At 40.4% G+C, this 12,021-nt stretch overlaps 1 protein-coding gene across 1 annotated transcript in view; it reads left to right on the top strand.

The window, feature by feature from the left end:
* LOC309369824 (cytochrome P450 2J2-like) overlaps positions 1 to 12,021 on the top strand; it is a 31,205-nt gene that overhangs the window by 2,603 nt on the left and 16,581 nt on the right. Inside the window, exons 2-3 of the mRNA XM_081911167.1 lie at positions 5,590 to 5,752; positions 9,269 to 9,418. Of these exons, the coding sequence (XP_081767293.1) occupies positions 5,590 to 5,752; positions 9,269 to 9,418 (313 nt within the window). The remainder of the gene's footprint in view (positions 1 to 5,589; positions 5,753 to 9,268; positions 9,419 to 12,021) is intronic.

Raw genomic sequence — 12,021 nt, 5'->3', positions numbered from 1 at the left:
GCAACCACACTATCTGGGGTATACGGGACATCCATTTCTTTCGGGTATAATTGTATTCTTGCCACCTCTTCTTGGTGTCTTCTGCTTCTGTTAGGTCCTTTCCACTTTTGTCCTTTATTATGGAAATCTTTGTACGAAATGTTCTTTTCATATCTCCAATTTTCTTGAACAGATCTCTGGTTCTTCCCATTCTATTGCTTTCCTCTATTTCTTTGCATTGCTCGTTTAAGAAGGTCTTCTTGTCTCTCCTTGCTATTCTTTGGAAATCTGCATTCAATTTCCTGTATCTTTCACCATCTCCCTCGCATTTTGCTTGCCTTCTCTCCCCCGCTATTTGTAAGGCCTCATTGGACAGCCACTTTGCTTTCTTGCATTTCCTTTTCATTGGGATGGTTTTCGTTGCTGCCTCCTGTATAATGTTACGAGCCTCCAACCATAGTTCTTCAGGCACTCTGTCCACCAAATCTAAATCCTTAAACCTGTTCCTCACTTCCACTGTGTATTCATAAGGGATTTGACTTAGATTGTATCTTACCGGCCCAGTGGGTTTTCCTACTTTCTTCAGTTTAAGCTTGAATTTTGCTATAAGAAGCTGATGATCTGAGCCACAGTCAGCTCCAGGTCTTGTTTTTGCTGACTGTATAGAGCTTCTCCATCTTTGGCTGCAGAGAATATAATCAATCTGATTTTGATGCTGCCCATCTGGTGATGTCCATGTGTAGAGTCGTCTCTTGTGTTGTTGGAAAAGCGTGTTTGTGATGACCAGCTTGTTCTCTTGACAGAACTCTATTAGCCTTTGCCCTGCTTCGTTTTGATCTCCAAGGCCAAACTTGCCAGTTGTTCCTTTTATCTCTTGACTCCCTACTTTAGCATTCCAATCCCCTATGATGAGAAGAACATCCTTCTTTGGTGTCACTTCTATAAGGTGTTGTAAGTCTTCATAGAATTGGTCAATTTCAGTTTCTTCGGCACCAGTAGTTGGTGCATAAACTTGAATTACTGTGATGTTAAAAGGTCTGCCTTGGATTCGTATCGAGATCATTCTATCATTTTTGAGATTGCATCCCAGTACAGCCTTCGGCACTCTTTTGTTGACTATGAGGGCCACTCCATTTCTTTTACGGGTTTCTTGCCCACAGTAGTAGATATGATGGTCATCCGAACTGAATTCACCCATTCCCGTCCATTTTAGTTCACTGATGCCCAGGATGTCAATACTTATTCTTGCCATCTCATTTTTGACCACCCCCAACTTACCCAGGTTCATGGTTCTTACATTCCAGGTTCCTATGCAATATTTTTCTTTACAGCATTGGACTTTCCTTTCGCTTCCAGGCATATCCGCAACTGAGCGTCCTTTCGGCTTTGGCCCAGCCACTTCATCAGCTCTGGATCTACTTGTACTTGCCCTCTGCTCTTCCCCAGTAGCATGTTGGATGCCTTCCGACCTGAGGGGCTCATCTTCCAGCGTCATAACTTTTATATGCCTGTTGTCTTTGACCATGGAGTTTTCTTGGCAGGGATACTGGAGTGGATTGCCGGTTCCTCCTCCAGGTGGATCACGTTTGGTCAAAACTCTCCACTATGACCTGTTCATCTTGGGTGCCCTGCTCGGCATAGTTCATAGCTTCTCTGAGTTCTTCAAGCCCCTTCGCCACGGCAAGGCAGTGATCCATGAAGGGTATTTTTTAAAAAATAATTTTTATTAAATTTCCAGTTAACAAACCAATCATATCACATTAATTCCAAATTATACCAATACATAATAAACTCCAAATATTTAGCCGAATTTTAATTTTTTTTTGGGGGGGTACCCATGCTTCGAGTTCAGAAAGGGTCCAATCATCTCATATTTCTGCTGCTTTGAAGTTCACAAGTCCCATCTTTCCATCTCTTTGATTTTATCCTTTACAAATCCCGTCTTCCAATCTTCTTGCTGTTATCATTTTTCTTCTTAATAACCTCTGAGTTATCTCCACAAGCAAGTTGAAGCAAACATTATTATAGTCCTGTGTGGATTTTCACGCTGATCCAAAAGTCCTATTCAAACAGCAGGTGCCATTTTAGCAGTTCCCATAAAATACAGTCTAAGCGTCTGCTCATTAACTTTCCCAGACCAGTTGCTCCATAAATCAGCCTTTCCAGGGGAGTTCTTGCCAAATCAAACGTAGAATTCAGATATGATAACAGAACAGTGGCTCCCTCCCCCTTTGACTGTAAATCTTGCAACAAAGTCAGTCTCATAATGGCATTTCCCAATTAGAACTGCGTCATCCAAAAGCCTTTTGTTACCTTTCCAGATCTTCCGCAAAACAGAGCCTTTAGTTGATAATTTTATTTCCACACAGTTTATTTTTCCATCTCACTTGCTATCAGTCATGTGGCAGTTCTTCTTGGGGAGGGGCTGTTAGGTAAATCATATTGAAAAAGTGAAAAGTCCCCCCCCCTTTCTGATCCGTTTCAACATACTGACATAGTTGTGATTCTTTGATGTAGTCTTCTGTTCAGTCCAACCCATCACTCAGCTTCTCAGTGGTCGATTTAATTAGCAATCAGTACACCCTTTCATTCGCTCGAAACATGTGCATTTACTCTTCTCCAATTATTTATCTTGAGCAATGCAACTAGGATCGCAATCAGAAGTAGCATCCAGGAGATCCAAAAACTCACTTGAGGGCTTTCCGTCCAGTGCCCCCACCCCCTCCTTCTTTCGAACTTGGGGGTGATTTATTAGCAACTGCGGACGAGGCAGCATTTTCCCATCCCCTGGGAAAACTTGGGAGGCTAATTTACTCCCATCATTAGCCTCTTAACCTGTCCGTTCTTACCCTGAAACTGTTCTTAACCTGAAGCACCACTTTAGCTAATGGGGCCTCCTGCTGCTGCCGCGCCGCCAGAGCATGATTTTGGTTCTCATCCTGAAGCAAAGTTCTTAACCCTAGGTACTATTTCTAGGTTAGCAGAGTCTGTAACCTGAAGCATATGTAACCTGAAGTGTGTGTAACCCGAGGTACCACTGTATAATTGTTGAGTAACGAATGTAACTTTCTATATGGAAAATTTCTATATTCCAATTGTTTCGTTAATTGGAACATTATTATTATTATTATTATTATTATTATTATTATTATTATTATTATCACCCAATAATACGCCCCCACAGAAAAAAATCAGATTTTAAAAGGGCATAGGATGTCGATTAAATCAACCAAAGGCCTAGTTAAAAAGGAAGGTTTTGCCAGGTGAACTCCCTGGCGAGAGAATTCCACAGATGGGGAGTCACTGCAGAGCAGGTCCATTCTTGTGTTGCCACCCTCTGGACCTCTTATGGAGGAGGAACACAAGGAAGGGCCTCAGAAGATGATTTCAGGGTCTGGGTAAGATCATATCGAAAGAGGCGGTCCTTGAGGTATTGTGGTCCTGAGCCATTTAAGGCTTTCTAGGTCAAAACCAGCACTTTGAATTTGGTCCAGAAACTAATTGGTAGCTGGTGCAGCCGGACCAGGAGCGATGTAATATGCTCTTGTTCCAGTGAGCAACCGGGCTGCTGAATTCTGCACTAGCTGAAGTTTCCGAACTGTCTTCAGAGGCAGCCCTATGTACAACACAGTGCAAGTAATCTTACCTTGAGGTTACCAAGGTTAACAAATGTAACTTTCTATATGAAAAAAGAATAAAATATTATTACAGAAAAAAGACAGACCCCAGGATTCATTCACAGCAGCCTCTCAACAGGTACTAACCTCCATGCCCTATTCAATCTTTTTCACTCAAACCAGAAGCACTTATCAAAAACAAATCATAAACTAAAACACCAAAATCTTCTTAAAGGATCTCTGCGGTAAACTAGGGTTGCCATTTTTTAGGAAATTGTTGAGCTTTTTCCAATGGGTTGCCACACATCTCAGTGTTCCTGACATTTTGCCGATTCCTGTCTGGACATGTCAGGAATTTTCCTGATGTATGGCAAGCTTACAGTAAGTGCTAATCTCCAGGTAATACTCTCTCCATTATTACAAGGGCAGGGCTATGAAATCAGCTTCAGAGAGTCATTTAGAAATCCATGAAACTAATTTCACTTGGAAATGAAGTCTTGCTACCACTTACAAGTTGACCCATAGAAAATACAACAACGTTTTATGTTGCCTTGTGTTTTCCCCTGATTTCACATAGCTACCCATGCTGCCATTATCCTACTTTGTATGGTTTTGTGCTTTTCAGTATTAATCTGAATCTTGCCTCTTTATACTAGTTTTAATGTCTTATGTGTGTTGTTCATAGCTGCTGGTTGAAGGGCACTCATCTCCAAAACACATTGTGTAACACAAGAAGCTGAATTAATAAAACAGCTTAATACAGTATGTTCTTGATCTTGTCTTCCTTTTGTTCTATTGCATTTTGCGACATGGCCTAGAACAGGTATGTCCAACTTTCAAGAGACTGAGATCTACTCCCACTATAAAGAAACTGGCGGTGATCTACCAAATTTGTTGAGCTTTTTTAGGGAGCCAAAGTTCTTGAGCTTTCAGGGGGGTTCGGGGACCCCCAAGATCTACCACAGACACACTGCGATCTTCTGGTAGATCACGATCTACCTGTTGGACATCCCTGTTGGACATCCCTGGCCTAGAATGTATGTTGGAAGGGGAGTATGTTCTCCCCTTCCAACATACAGAAGGGCAACAAGTTCAATTGGCAATGAAGCAGGAGCACATCAGCCTTTCTCAACAGCAGCTCATGTGTAACCAGAGAAGACAAGAGACAAACAGAACAGGCACCTTTCCATTGCCTCCTCCACAAGCATTAACTCTTTGTCAGACCATAGTTTAGCTTATTTGTTTGTTTCTTAAATACAATTATGAGCCTTTTTTCAGTGAAAACTCTTCAAAAAATACAAAATTACTTAACCATAGGATATGAACATATTAACTTTTAAAACATTGGAATTGATAATATTCTCTAGCCCAGACATGTATCATCTGAATTCCTTGCCATATATTTGCATGGTGGTGATGCTCCTGCTGTAACTCACTGTGGGTCTGAAACCTGACCCAGGGCTCTAACCCAGCCTATGCCAACCTGGTACCCTCCAGATGTTTTGGACTACAATGCCCATTTGCCCCAACCACCATGGCCAATAGTCAGGGATGGTGGGAGTGCTAGTTCAAAAGCATCTGGTGGGCTACAGCTTCCACATCCCTGCACACACAAAGATTGTGGCAAGATCATTTTCTGGCAAAGATTTGTGCATCTTCTTGTCTGTCGCAGGAGGGCTGGTTACTATGAAGTGTCTCTGCTGCTCTGATCCTAGGCAGAGGCAACGTGGCTCAGAGGGAGTAAAACAAATGGGTTGGAATTATGGGAGGGAGGAAGGGAGGGAGGGAGGGAGGAAGGAAGGAAGGAAGGAAGGAAGGAAGGAAGGAAGGAAGGAGGAGGAGGAGGAGGAGGGGAAAGGATGATAGCAAGAGAACTGCACATAGTGAGAAACTGCAGAGGTGAGGGAGAATGACGTTCTAGTATTAAGTTGAAATATCCAACTGCATTTTTTGAACACATCATTCCTCTCTTCTCTTTCGACCCAAATGGTAGCTGGGAAAGCAACATGGAAATATTTACACCATATGGTTTGGACATCTACCCATTGTAGTACTGTCTGGATTCCAAGCAGTGAAAGAAGCGCTCATTGACCACTCTGAAGAATTAGATGAGCGACCAGAGACTCCTTTCCTTAGGACTATGGCAAAAGGAAAGGGTAAGTAGTGAAGAATAAGAGTTTCTACTGGTAATTTCCCAAGATGAAACTTTTAAAGGGCTGCCCAGAAAAACAGAACAAAGGTTCTCTATTACTGCTGCAACACAGCGGGAAATGCATTACCTAGGAGCCAACACCTAGAGGCTGAGGTCATTCAGAGTGGCTAGTCCCCATGCTATCAAATGACACGTTCGTTTGGGTGCATGAAAACCTGGCTTCAGCACATATGAAGATTTGGTTAATTATGACATCTCTAAGAAACACAATACACTACTTCTCTCAACAAGCTCTTCCAACATGTTTTGGGCATGGACTCATGTGGCAAATATAACATGTGAACTTTGCAATCACATAGTAACTATCATCATTATAAATTATGAATTGCTTCTTGCATTTTTGTCTCAAGGAAACTTACAGAGATATAAAAACAGTTTAAACTATGAATAATCACACTTTAGAAGTCCTAAGTAAGTCAGATTATCCTCTACCAGGGCCAGGGCCTTCTCAGTGATGGCTCCGACCTGGTGGAATGCTCTGTCCCATGAGACCAGGGCCCTGCAGGATTTAACTTCGTTCTGCAGGGCCTGTGTTGTTGTTGTTTAGTCGTTTAGTCGTGTCCGACTCTTCGTGACCCCATGGACCAGAGCACACCAGGCACTCCTGTCTTCCACTGCCTCCCGCAGTTTGGTCAAACTCATGCTGGTAGCTTCAAGAACACTGTCCAACCATCTCGTCCTCTGTTGTCCTCTTCTCCTTGTGCCCTCCATTTTCCCAACATCAGGGTCTTTTCCAGGGAGTCTTCTCTTCTCATAAGGTGGCCAAAGTATTGGAGCCTCAGCTTCACGATCTGTCCTTCCAGTGAGCACTCAGGGCTGATTTCCTTAAGAATGCCTGTAAGACAGAGCTATTCTGCCTGGCTTTCAATTTGAACTTAGCCTGATCTTTTATTCGCCTTACTCCTCTCTCCTCCCCTTTATATGAAGATTACCTGCTCTGGGATACCACAGCTAATTCTCCCCTGGTCTCCTCTCTGTCCCAAATAGGACTAATTTAGCCAGCTAGCCCTGGTGATCATCTAATGTTTATTGGCTGGATTTCCCCCCTAAATTGGTTTTTGTATTCTGAATTTATTGTTATTCACGTTTTATACTGTATTTATACTGTTTTTTTGTTGCATCAATTAAGTGTTTTAAATTTGTTGTTAGCCACCCTGACCCCAGTTTTCTGAACTGGGATGGGTGGGGTATAAATAAAAAATTATTATTATTATTTATTATAAAAGGTTTTAAAACAGTACAAAAACCAACAACAACTAAATATGGGTTAAAACAATAAAAGGTATACACCTATTGAAGTGACCTTTGTACACGACTGGGAAAGCTTGTTGGGGAAAAAATGTCTTCCTTTCTTTTTTGGAAAGTGCATAGTCATATTCTGAATGCAGTTCCAAAGAACAGGGATATTCACTCTGAAAGACACAATGTGAGTTACTGTGGGGCTGGCCTGCCCAATAATTCCTATCACTAACTCCACAGTTTATTACTGGTGCTAAGGGCTCCTCCAGAAAAGGTTTTTTAATTGCACATTCATAATGATTTGTGCTCATAATACTTTCAAGGTGGTTATATCCAATTCCATTGTCAATACTATTTATGCCTGCAAAGATTTTGAGGTGATTGAACAGTTTCATTTCCATTCTATAACATCCTTTAAAGGTAAAGGTACCCCTGCCCGTACGGGCCAGTTGTGTCCGACTCTGGGGTTGCGAGCCCATCTCGCTTAAGAGGCCAGGGGCAGTGGTCTTCCTTTTTGGGGGGAAAGTGCAGAGTCATATTCTGAATGCAGTTCCAAAGAACAGGGAAATTCACTCTGAAAGACACAATGTGAGTTACTGTGGGGCTGCCCTGCCCAATAATTCCTTTTTTAATTGCACATTCATAATGATATGTGCTCATAATACTTTCAAGGTGGTTATATCCAATTCCATTGTCAATACTATTTATGCCTGCAAAGATTTTGAGGTGATCATACAGTTTCATTTCCATTCTGTCACATGCTTTAACTTTATGCTGAAAACTACAAATGCACAAAATTATTTTTGTCCCACTTTCATTGCAATATAGTTTCCCCAGACAGAAATAATGCAGTAGTGTTTAGGCAGCGTTGCAGAAGAATTAACAAAGCAGAATATATCCAACATTGATGCATTACGTCTTGTCAAAAATATGGTGCAGAATTCACCCTCAGTAAAAAAAACCAAACCTGTCTAGCTGGACCAGTAGAAGTAGTAACTGGTTGACACCACACATTATATCCTGAAAAACAGTGTCAAAAAATTGGCTGAATTGGGTTTGTTTGGCTTTCCATACTTTTTTATTGAAACTTTTCAGAAACACTAACTAAGCAAACAAACAAAAAGAGTAAAAGAGAGAAAGAAATGCTAAGCCCTGTCTCAAAGGTAGATCTTAATTCTTGTCTCACACAAAAAGGAGTGGACCCAGCTCTCACCTGGGTGCTTCCCTTTCTTCCCCCAGTCTCCGACCCTGGGAGATCTTTCCTTCTCTGCCTCTCACACAGGGTCTTTCACCAGCCGGCTATCACCTTCAAGTGTGTATCCAATAGTCCTCCTCCATTCCAGTATGGTTACTTTATCTCCCAAAAAATTCCAACCATTCCTCCATGGTTTTTTTTATTATAAAAAACAAATTCTTCATTTCTATTTAAACAGGAATCTCTGCACTGTAGTCATATACAGTGGTACCTCAGGTTAAGTATTTAATTCGTTCCGGAGGTCCGTACTTAATCTGAAACTGTTCTTAACCTGAAGACCACTTTAGCTAATAGGGCCTCCTGCTGCTGCCGCGCCGCCAGAGCCCGATTTCTGTTCTCATCCTGAAGCAAAGTTCTTAACCTGAAGCACTATTTTTGGGTTAGCAGAGTCTGTAACCTGAAGCGTATGTAACCTGAAGTGTATGTAACCTGAGGTACCACTGTACAATATTAAAAAATAACCCATAGTTATTTACTTGTTGTGTATTCATTATTTTACACCCAGTTTTATATCTTGTGATCCCATTTCCTGTAGGCAGTGATTTTCCATCCTAATTTAGCAAGAGAGAAAGAAAAAAGCTCCTTCCATTTCCACCACTTCCATTCTTTTCCCAATAGCATCACCAGAAGCTTGATAGATAGATAGAAGTGAAATTTGATCGTGATGGCCTTCCATGGAAAGATCTAAACTTGATGACATCACACTGTATCAGATACCAGTTTTCTCTTCAAAAATCAAGACGGTAGAGCTGTTGAGAAATCTCACTTTTTGCTGATACTGTAAAGTGAGCATGCCTGTGACGTCATTCTGAGCGTCTGCGCATGTGCGAGCAGCAAAACCCTGAAGTAACCTGTTCCGTTACTTCCGGGTCGCCGTGGGAGGCAACCTGAAAAGATTTAAGATTTAACCCGAAGCGACTTTAACCTGAGGTATGATTGTTGTTATTTCTCACTGATTTTCCATAGGTATTGCATTATCAAATGGTCACACCTGGAGGCAACAGAGACACTTTGTTGTAGTCACTCTGCGGAAACTGTGGCGGGAAAAGAAAGGCATGGAGCACCAAGTAGCAGAGGAGGCCCATCAGCTCGTGGAGGCTTTTGCACGTTCAAATGGTATGTGATGCTAAGTGATGGTGCTGAGCTGGCATATGGAGATATATTTGTGTCCTACCTCTGTCCATTTTTTTGGGGGGGGGGAAATATTTATTAGGTTTTTACAAAAAAGAAAAATACATAGCTGCCACAAAAGTAAAAAGAAAGTAAAAAGAAATAAAACATAAACAAAAATACACATAGAACAGATCAAAACACTAGAATATAGAATACAATAAAGAAAAATTCCACCCAACCAGATACGAAACATAACAACTCCAGCTTTTAAAATCATACTTAATTAACTTCCTTTCTTGACTTCCTCACGCCTCCCTTTTTTGTGTTCCTCTTTACCCAATCAGATACAGCAAATCCTTACCCTCTTTCAGATCTCATTTCTGATTATTAAGTTCATTCTATTATGTCCCCAATCTTTCCTCCTCGTACTTAAACACCTTTATAATATTATTTACTTTTGACATAATATAACTTTAGTCTTTCTTCCTTTTCTGTTGCATTTTGCATACTTTCTTAAACTATATCACTAATGCCATATTATTTCCAAATCCAACATTATTTTAACATTCATAAACTTTGCAGTGTTTCTGCAGATAGTCTTTAAACTTCTTCCAGTCCTCTTCCACTGATTCTTCTCCCAGGTCTCGGATTCTGCCAGTCATTTCTGCCAACTCCATATAGTCTATCACTTGCATCTGCCATTCTTCCAAGGTGGGCAAATCTTGTGTCTTCCAATACTTTGCGATGAGTATTCTTGCTGCTGTTGTCGCATACATAAAAAACGTTCTATCTTTCTTTAACGCCAATTGTCCGACTATGCCCAAGAGAAAGGCCTCTGGTTTCTTAAGGAAGGTATATTTAAATACCTTTTTCAGTTCATTATATATCATTTCTCAGAAAGCCTTAATCTTCGGGCACATCCACCAAAGGTGAAAGAAAGTGCCCTCAGTTTCTTTGCATTTCCAACATTTGTTATCAGGCAGGTGATAAATTTTAGCAAGCTTGACTGGGGTCATGTACCACCTATAAATCATTTTCATAATATTCTCTCTTAGGGCATTACATGCTGTAAATTTCATACCGGTGGTCCATAACTTTTCCCAGTCAGCAAACAAAATGTTATGACCTATGTCCTGTGCCCATTTAATCATAGCTGATTTAACTGTTTCACCCTGAGTGTTCCATTTCAACAGCAAGTTATACATTCTTGAAAGAATCTTAGTTTTAGGTTCTAACAGTTCTGTTTCCAATTTTGATTTTTCCACCTGGAAACCCAACTTTTTGTCTAAATTATAGGCCTCTCTTACTTGATAATAATGAAGCCAATCTCGCACCTTGTCCTTTAATTTCTCAAAACTCTGCAATTTCAGTTTATCTCCTTCTAGTTCTAATATCTCCCAATATTTCGGCCATTTGGCCTCCATATTGAGTCTTTTCAAAGCCTTTGCTTCCATGGGTGACAACCACCTTGGGGTCTTGTTTTCCAATAAATCTTTGTACCTTATCCAGACATTAAATAATGCTTTCCTGACAATATGGTGTTTAAAAGTTTGGTGCGCTTTAACCTTGTCGTACCACAAATATGCATGCCAACCAAAAGCATTGTTAAAACCTTCTAAGTCCAAAATGTCAGTGTTCTCAAGAAGCATCCAATCTCTCAACCAGCAAAATGCTGCTGATTCATAGTAAAGTTTAAAGTCCGGCAGGGCAAACCCCCCTCTTTCTTTCGCATCTGTTAATATTTTAAATTTTATTCTGGGCTTTTTGCCCTGCCAGACAAATCTAGAAATATCTTTCTGCCACTTCTTGAAACACTCCATCCTGTCCACAATCTGTAAGGTTTGGAACAAAAATAACATTTTTGGCAATACATTCATTTTTATAACTGCAATTCGCCCCAACAAGGAAAGCTTCCATTTAGACCATATTTCTAAATCTTTTTTAACTTCTGACCAACATTTCTCATAATTGTCTTTAAATAAATTCGATTTTTTAGCTGTCATATTGATCCCCAAATATTTCAGTTTCTTAACTAGGGTCAAACCAATCTCATTCTGAAACCTTTCTTTTTCAGTCTGTGTTAAGTTTTTCTCTAAAACTTTAGTTTTTGACTTATTCAATTTAAAACCTGCCACATGACCAAATTCTTGAATCAGTTCTAATACCCTTTTCGTACTAGATTCTGGCTCCTGTAATGTCAAAACTAGGTCATCTGCAAAAGCTTTCAGTTTGTATTGTTTGGCTCCGACCTGAATTCCTTTAATCTGACTGTCCCTTCTAATCATATTCAACAGCACCTCCAGGACTGAGATAAATAACAATGGAGAGATAGGGCAACCTTGTCGTGTTCCTTTTTCTATCTTAAATTCTTCAGTCACCACATTATTAACTATCAGTTTAGCTTTTTGTTCTGAATTAATTGCATTTATACCATTTTCAAACCCTTGTCCCACCCCCATTCCCTTAAGGTTTTTCTTCATGAAATTCCAGGAAATATTGTCAAAGGCCTTCTCCGCATCAATAAAAATTAAAACAGCTTTTGTGTTAATATTCACTTGTAACATTTCCAAAATATCAATTATGTTCCTTGTATTATCAGACAAGTG

Source organism: Podarcis melisellensis, assembly GCF_964234715.1.
Source record: "Podarcis melisellensis genome assembly, chromosome: 5".
Lineage (NCBI taxonomy): Eukaryota > Metazoa > Chordata > Lepidosauria > Squamata > Lacertidae > Podarcis > Podarcis melisellensis.
This window is presented reverse-complemented; position numbering and strand designations above follow the sequence as displayed.